Source organism: Epinephelus lanceolatus, chromosome 5 (assembly GCF_041903045.1).
Source record: "Epinephelus lanceolatus isolate andai-2023 chromosome 5, ASM4190304v1, whole genome shotgun sequence".
Classification (NCBI taxonomy): domain Eukaryota; kingdom Metazoa; phylum Chordata; class Actinopteri; order Perciformes; family Serranidae; genus Epinephelus; species Epinephelus lanceolatus.
Genome location: NC_135738.1, coordinates 20,991,876 through 21,001,157, shown reverse-complemented (window position 1 = coordinate 21,001,157; position 9,282 = coordinate 20,991,876). Strand labels below are relative to the sequence as shown.

At 39.5% G+C, this 9,282-nt stretch overlaps 1 protein-coding gene across 1 annotated transcript; it reads left to right on the top strand.

The window, feature by feature from the left end:
- Positions 1-589: 589 nt before the first annotated feature.
- On the top strand, positions 590-8,578 carry slc24a1 (solute carrier family 24 member 1). The gene is given in 9 exon segments (XM_033635700.2): positions 590-1,769; positions 2,129-2,132; positions 2,808-2,833; positions 3,093-3,195; positions 5,215-5,295; positions 6,109-6,335; positions 6,420-6,509; positions 7,958-8,124; positions 8,217-8,578. Coding segments are annotated over 9 exon segments (1,998 nt in total). The 5' UTR covers positions 590-719; the 3' UTR covers positions 8,467-8,578.
- Positions 8,579-9,282: the final 704 nt, after the last annotated feature.

Sequence of the window (9,282 nt, the reverse complement as noted above, 5' to 3'; positions counted from 1 at the left end):
TATTATGCTGATCCATTGTGAAGACTCGTCCTGTGTCCTACATAACCCCCTGGCCACTGGCAACAGTTTGGACTTTTACTTGTGCCACAATAACCAGCTGTGGAAACCTGCTTTTGGAGATTTTTGCATCCCTCCCTTTGCAAGACATCAGTTCTCTGGTAAGTCTGCACCTGGGATTAAAATGCATTGTGTTGTTTCTCCTTTTTTTGATTTATGTGGTAATTAGCCTGACTCCTCACTACACGATATTTATTTTAGTTGTTATGCAGTTTGTCTTTTTATGTTTATTTTTTATTTGTCAATTATATTCGTCTGTCACTCATTTTTTGAGCCCTAACATTTTTTGTTCTGTTTTGGAGAAACCACCAATTTGCAAAGAAAGCAGCCATAACAGCTTCTAAATGGGCTTGTCAGAAGTGCTATGACAGATATTGTTTATTTAATAATCAGATGCTTTGTCTGAATATGTAACATGCTTTCAAACAGACACTACTGTTGTACCACGTGCTTTCTAAATGTCATTTTGTCTCCGATGTTTCTTTTCATTCTCAATAGGCTGGGCTTTGCAAGGAAGTGAGGATGACATGAATCACGCCGCTGAAGTTTTAGATTGTGTCACCCCATGGTCTGCTGGGGAGAGAGCTGGACTTGTCCTCAACCAAAGCCCTTTCATGCAGCTTAATTCTCCATAGCAAGTAGCATCACTGCTCTGGAGGAAAATGCATTGTACAAGGAGGAAGCGACTGCAGCTTAGCAGGGTCCTGTTTCTCCTCTCTGGGGTTTTTCTCTGTACCCTCTACCAGCTGACCATCAGTGCCAGACTGTATGAGCCTTTGCCAATGCCTCAGATTGGGGAGGATTTTGGAGAAGGTTCAACAGAGGGTGTTGAGGAGGCGACAGTAGAGACTCCGGGGCTGGAGGAACCTCTCACTGCAACACACGAGTTAGAGCCCACAGATCAAACAACTCCAGAAATGCATGTGGTAACTGTGTCGGAGACAACTACAGATTTTACAGCATCCACCTCCACTGAAGCTCCACCATTGCCAACTACAAACCGGACTATTGTGCATTGCATCTACGTGGCCCCTGAGCCTCCACGGGAGACGCCCACACCAACTCTTCCTGTGACCACTGTCACCCCAGCCTCTCCTGCTGAAGCTCCACATATGAAGGGCGAATACCCTGAAGATATCTTTTCTGTTGAAGACCGTAGACGAGGCTGGGTCATCCTCCACATTTTTGGGATGATGTACATGTTCATTTCACTTGCAATTGTGTGTGATGAGTTCTTTGTCCCTGCACTCGGGGTAATCATAGACAAGTTAGAAATCTCTGATGATGTAGCAGGAGCCACCTTCATGGCTGCTGGAGGTTCTGCTCCTGAACTCTTCACCTCCTTGATAGGAGTATTCATCGCCCACAGCAATGTGGGCATCGGCACCATCGTTGGCTCGGCGGTTTTCAACATTTTGTTTGTGATTGGGATGTGTGCTTTGTTTTCACGGGAGGTGCTCCATCTAACCTGGTGGCCACTTTTCAGAGATGTATCCTTCTACATATTTGACCTCGTCTTACTCATCATCTTCTTCTTGGATAATATCATAATGTGGTGGGAGAGCGTGATGTTGGTTGGCTGTTACACGCTCTATGTGACTTTCATGAAGTTCAATGTACAAATAGAGCAGGCCTTCAAGGTCCTGATCCTCAAAAACAAGAACATTGTCAGAATTATTTCTGTGGAAGAACCTGAAAAGGTAAGCACTGCTGTGACAGAACACAACTGGTCTAAAATCAGACTTTACATGAAACAATTACAATGAGTCTTTTATTAGGTATGTCTATCACAGAGTTTTCTCAGATGTGGAAGGAACTCTGAAAGTTACTAACAGTTTGCAAGTATTAGCCCAAAGTTTTGGCAGTGGTATGTAAGTGAGAACAAAGGTATGGAGATTTAAAGAACATTATAGCAGATGAAGACAAATTTATATCTACTGATGAGTTACACATTTGCAGATTTAGTGATACCTCAAAACAACTTACTGACACCATTTTGCTGGTGTTATCTTGTAATACTGTCAGAGTGGCAGTCCATAAAACAGATAAATATTCTCAAGTTTGAAACTAGCCCTGTCACTCATGCCTATTTTAGTTTCGTATTCTTCTACACTCATTACACACAGTGTGTTTGTACTCAAACAGAGAGTCACATTACTCATCACTTATGACATCTTTACTCCCACCTGCGGGGGCTCTATGCAAATCTTGTAAAAAGAGTGAAAAGATACCAGCAGAGACCTTGGTTGAACCAAAGCTGATCAGCCACAGCAGACTAATCCTCTACAAACTCTAGCATCAACATATACTGTGTAGGTGTGACCGTATAACCCTGGTAAGTGTGATTGAGGCTTATTGTACACAAGGGTAAAGCTACAGGATCTGCACACACTCAGGGTGTTTGTTGAGCTGGATATACTGCTGGATGTATGTTCCTCAAGAGCAAATGTAGTTATTTATCTGTTGAAAATGCAAGTTCACATCACATATAATCATATTATACTGTGTTTTATAATTTTGATGGGGTGACATGTAACGTGTAACACTAATAAGACCCTCAGAGTGTGCAATATGTGACATAGCAATGTATAAGATTATAGTATGCTGTATATATTGATATTCAAGCTCTATCCGAATTAATGAATGAATTAACTTTGGTCTGTTTCTACCAATGAATGATTATCACTAAAAAAAACATTGTTGCACGCAGGCAAACGGTGACGCTGAAAATAACGCCCCTCCTGCTTCAGAAGACAAGAATAGGTTGAAGGTAAAAGTCAACCAAACAACCAATCAACTGCAAGAAGAAACACACAAAAAGCAATATCCTCACACTCCTCATTTATCTACCTTATCCTACATCCTATAGAAGCTTTCTACACAAAGAAAAGACACCTCCCTTCAAGTGCCTGCACATTTTCAAGAAAAAAACACAAGCCTGACTCCACTACTACATGATTGTCTAACACTGATGAGTCACTGTGTTATTGTGAGCAGCTCTCGTGACCTCAGCCATCTCTTTTCCCCAGTTGAAGCCATCCCTTCAGCGCGGGGGAAGTTCAGCTTCTCTACACAACAGCACCATGAGAAACACCATCTTCCAACTTATGATCCACACGTTAGACCCTCTAGGTGAGGGTGAGTACCATATCATCACCACTACATTGATCGCCCCAGTGCTTGCTCATTAAAAGTGCTCTTGTAATGAGTTTCTGGGGACTATGTCCTTCTCATAGTGAAATGGATTAGCAAAGCGTCCCAAATGAAGACAGCACTAAGTCCAGATTGATACTAAGCAGATAAATACCTACCTCAGTCTATGGAGGATCCATTTGTAGGCTCACAGTGAAATATGAAAAAGATTCTTAGGACACATAAAGCTACAGAAAAGACTGGTTTATACATAATAATTATTAAGTCATTTATGACTATTAAATAACTTCTGTTGTATGAAAGTCATATCAAAAAGTGTTAATATTTCTGTTGAATCAGATAACAAAAAATAATCTAATCTGTTCACTACGATGTGATGATGGAATGACTGGTCCTGCACAGCTTTCCCAGTGGTTTTCTATGGGGTGCCGTTTGTAAAGTGGCTCACTGAAATTAACAGCAACATTTTGCCACATTTAGCTTCAAACAACGTTTAAAAAACTGGTGTGAATTTTTTAAAGTCACTTTTGTTTTACCACATTTACAGCAATATTTGAAATATGTTAAATTAAATGTTAAATGTTAAATCTAAATATTAAATGTTAAACCTAAATGTTAAATCTAAATCTAAATCTAAATGTTAAATGTTAAATCTAAATGTTGAATCTAAATGTTGAATATAAATCTAAATGTTAAATGTTAAATCTAAATGTTAAATGTTAAATCTAAATCTAAATGTTAAATGTCAAATCTAAATGTTAAATCTAAATCAAAATCTAAATGTTAAATCTAAATCTAAATGTTGACTTGAAAATTCACACCACTTTTTTTAAACATTGTTTGAAGCTAAATGTGGCAAAATGTTGCTGTTAATTTCAGTGTGAGCCACTTTACAAAAGGCACCCCGTAGCTTTCCACCATAGGTTTTCCTGATATGTTATAAAGTTATTGACAGTAATTACATAATAAAACAATTACATTTATTTAAGGAAATTAGGTAAATTATATGAGCTATAGCTACACAAACTGTTTATAGTCTATTTACCACAGTTTTATTTGATTTATTTACATAAATTGTAGTTTTGGTTTATGTTAGAATTACTTGACTTAATTTGCTGGACATTTTATATGTAACTGAAATATATAAACTAGTCAAATCATTTCTTCGAGTGTAGCTCTATAATGGTGCACCGTGCTGTGGTGATCCTTACTGGGATTATCTCACAGCAATGCTCATATTTTCCTGTTCTCTGGTTGCCTGAGGCGAGACCACAGCACAATATGTCCCAGTTTGTGTACCTGTGGCCCTGGCACCTGGTTTGCTCGTCTCTCAGGCCTCCAGGCAGCAAACACTCCACGACTGCAGCACAATAATCAGCTTCTGAATGAGCCTGTGAAATCTGGATCACAGCCGTCAGCCCCTCTAAACCCACTCCAAAGCAACATTACAAATATTTGCGGCTTATTTAATTTTGTGCCACCAAAGTAAAAGAAATGCTTTGAATGTAATATCAAAATGGATGTTTTGATACTGTGTACTGCAGGGTTATATCGACCTCTGCTAAAAATTATGCTTGCTTGAGATGGGTGTATTCACTCTGAGACATTTAATCAACAAGAACAAAATATTCCTGCAATTGTTTTAAATATCTCTGTCCATTTGAAACAAATAGTTGTCTCTGATAGACAGAGGTGCAGTGGAAATAATGTACAGTATAATGGGTTTCCAGAGAGAGTCAGATCCTGTCTTGTCTAATACTGTGCAGTGTCTCTTGTGTGCAGTTCCTTTGACAAGCTCACTCCTCCTCTCATACATTGCTCTGTGCTGCAGTGAGGGTTATGATGCTGTTGCTTTTGATGTTACACTGCCAGTATTCTTGCTCCATGCCTAACTCTGCTTATTTGTTCTCCATATGACTGTGAAATTACTGTAATCATCACATGACTGAGTGACTCACTACAGAATTCCTCTAAGTTTGTTTTTGATTGTTTGATTGTTCATAGGGAAATTTAAGGATAAGGCTGTGACACTGACTAATGTGGCTAAACGGACGGCAGAGAGCAAAACTCAAGACAAAAGTGAAGGTAACATGGAGGGATGTGATGGTCATCCACTGATCAAGTCGTTAAGCTTTCAGAGACTGCTCATGAGTCTGAAAGCTGATCGTCATCCGGGCTGCAGAAAGCATGCAGCCAGCCGAAATACTTCAGCATGTGGCCTGAGTGAGTCAAACAGGTTCTGTGACAGCAGAGAGATTAGATGTCAGTGATACATGTCCTCAAGTATATTAGTATTGCAACCAAAGGGAAATTTAACTTTAGCATAATCAATAGCTGCTTTGCTGCACACTGCAAGTGGATGACCAGTAGTAAAATATGAACTGGATACAGGGTAGTGTAGATGAAGACAGTGAGCTCATTCAGTCCAGTTGGCATGAAGATGATCTCATAATCACGTAAGTCCTAGCAACACATTCACTGTATTTCCGGACATGATCGGTCCCAAAGGCATATAACATGACATGGGAGTTCTCTCAGATAACCTAATGAGTCAGATGCATCAGAGAAATGCACCAGATTTTTGGGATTCTTTTCACAGTTGGTGGAGGAAAAACTGAACCGACCAAAGAGCCAGAGGCTGCTCCAGCCCCAGCAAAAGAGGAGAAGGAACAACCAGAGGACAAGAAGGTACTCTCCAACTGTATCCTGGTGGTTTTCAAAAAGCCCAGAAGTCAATCTTTGATAGCTGTCTATGTAAGAGTCACTGTACAGAGCTACAACTTAAGGCAAAACACCTCTTTGGTCTTTGCTTTTATTTCTCCTCTGCTTCTACTGTCGTTCCATTATTTCTTTCCCCAACACTTTAGGACGATGTGCCAGCAGGAGACGGTGGGTCAGGAGGCTCTGACGATGATGAAGATGACAGCGATGAAGACAGCGATGAGTCCAGTGAAGAGGAAGATGATGACGATGAGGATGAAGATGAGGAGGAGAGTGACGAAGAGGAGAAAGAGGAACCTCTGTCTTTAGAGTGGCCTGACACGCCACGTAAACAAGCCACCTACGTCTTCCTGCTGCCTGTAATCTTTCCTCTGTGGCTCACAGTTCCAGATGTTCGCAACCAGGTAAAGACTCAGACGCGTCTCTGAGATCAGCTGTGGTTTCTTTAATGCCTCAGTGATTGGTTTTTGCTTTTACATGTCTGACAGAAATCCAGAAAATTCTTTGCGATGACCTTCCTGGGCTCCATTCTGTGGATTGCTATTTTCTCCTACCTCATGGTGTGGTGGGCCCATCAGGTCAGTTACTGTAGTAACATTTAGAGATGGAATTTCAAATGTGTTGTCTTGTCTCATGATTGTATGCACAGGCACAAATCATTGTGAGTTTATTTATCTAATTTAATTTAATTATTTTTTTTTATTTGTTTTATCTTATTCTGTTTTGTTTAATTCAATTCAATTTAATTTATTTTTTATTGGTTTATTTTATTTTATTCTATTTTGTTTGATTTAATTTAATTTAATTTTATTTTATTTTATTTTATCTATTGTGATTTCAGAAATAACACAACAAATATACTACATATAAAGGTCTACGCACATATGAACAAAACAAAAACCTGCAATTTTTATTCAGCTATTATACAGAATAATTGTACATTATCTTTTTACAACATTTTCTTTTCAAGTATCCAGCAGACATCTTAGTGATTGACTTTTATGATATTTAATAAATTGTCCCCGATTATAAAAAAAGCTCTGTATTTTCCCCTCAGCTGCATAAGTCAGTTTTTCCATGACTTAACAGTTATCAAGACCAATTTTAAACCAATGTCCAACTGTAGGTGCCCCAGTGCTTCTCGAGGCAGTTGCAGTACAATATTATATGACATGAGCATAAAGTGATTATCTTTATTTGCACCTGACGGTATTAATCCTTGGTGGTACGGTGTTGCAGTAGTTAGTATGGCTACCTCACAGCAAGAGGGTTCCTGGTTCAAAGCCAAGGTGGGGGAACTTGCATTGTTGAATTTGCATGTTCTCGCCATGCCAGTGTGGGTTTTCTGCGGGTACTCCGGCTTCCTCCAACAGTCCAAAGACATGCAGGTTAATTGGTGACTCTGAATTGGCCATAGGTGTAAATGTGAGCATGAATGGTTGTCTGTCTCTGTGTTTTGGCCCTGTGATAGTCTGTCTTGCCTCAGTCATGTTGACCCCGCCTCTCGCCCGTGACAGGTGGGATAGGTTCCAGCAACCCCACGACCCCCAACATGATAAGTGGTTACAGAAAATGAATGAATGAGTATTAATTCAGGTAGTCTGAGGATAAATGCCCGAGGGCAGACAGGCAACCCAATATGATATCAGATATAGTTTTTTTGACCTTTACACAAATTTTGGGGCAGCTCCAAAGGCAGCAGTGGAATAAAGTACCTTCTTCTAGGCCACATTTAATAAATAAATCAACATTATTATTATCAAAGCAATGTAGCAGGGAGGGAGTTATGTATCTAGGCATATTCCATTTACATTGTATCAGTTTAGATCTGGTTTTGATAGTCTGGCTTTGAACCTCAAGTCGGGCTCCATTCTAGTCATCATCAGAAATTGTGATTTTTTAGTTACATGTAGAAAAGTTTGATGTTTTGAAAGTAAGAATAAGTCATGCTGACTAAAACATGAAAGTAATTTTCCGTGTCTGTAGCTTCTATCTGCTCTGAACCCTAGTTTGTGTGCTCTTGTAGGTAGGTGAGACCATCGGCATCTCAGAGGAGATTATGGGCCTGACTATCTTGGCTGCAGGGACGTCCATCCCTGATCTCATTACCAGTGTGATTGTTGCACGAAAAGGCCTGGGGGACATGGCTGTGTCCAGCTCTGTGGGCAGTAACATCTTTGATATCACAGTGGGGTGAGCTCCAAACCTGATGTGTCACGTTTTAAGGAAAAAAAATACTGATGAACACTTGTTTGTTACATTTCTTGGTCTCTTTGTCTCAAAAGTCTTCCAGTGCCATGGCTCCTTTACTCATCCACACATGGTTTTGGTCCAGTGGCCGTCAGCAGCAACGGGCTCTTCTGTGCCATCGTGCTTCTCTTCATCATGCTCCTCTTTGTCATCATCTCCATTGCATCGTGTAGGTGGAGGATGAATAAGCTGTTGGGCTTCACCATGTTCCTGCTCTACTTTATCTTCTTGGTGCTTAGCGTGATGCTGGAGGATCGCATCATCATCTGCCCTGTTTCTATCTGAACGTGTGAGCTGGAGCCTTCTCTACAGCAGGCGTTGTCTTCACTTGCGACCTGAAGCACAACAGTTAACCTGTATATGGACTGATCTCATGAGCATGGGTGTGGATATCTGTAGAAACTATGCAGAAAGCTGCTGTAGTTGCTCTGCATTGTTGCAACTGACGTGTGTTTGGTATGAAAGCAACAGTACACATATGACAACATTTTCTAGCAGAGGTGGGACCAAGTCATTGTTTTGTAAGTCACAAGTAAGTCTCACATCTTTGCACTCAAGTCCCAAGTCAAGACCCAAATCCTAAACTCTGAGTTTTGGTTCCTAAATAAGTCATGATGCGCTCTTCACAAATGTAATGCCTTCTTAACAACATAGTAATAATACATTACATTTACAAAAATTGTGATTTTTTTTAATTTATATATGTTTTTGTTGTTAAAACAAGTGTGACTGAACTTAATCATAAAGAAGTAGTGCTGACATTCCACTTTTACAGTATACAGCAACCAAAGCAGAATGAATTTTATATGTTTCTGTCCTGTCTTGTTGTATTTATCTCATCTCATATTGGACGAACATTTATAACTTTATAACATTTAGAACATTTAGAACTTTTTATTTTTAGTAACAATGGCAGCTTTTACATAAATTATTTGATTACATCAGGAGATGCAAACTGTCTGAAGTAGTGTAGGTAAGTGTAATGAATGAACACTAACAGGGATATGACCATTTTTTTTACTGTTTACAAAACAGCATCTTCAGAATGCAATTAGAAATCTAGAATATGTGAACATTTTGCAAAATGTATGAAGTTTCTAC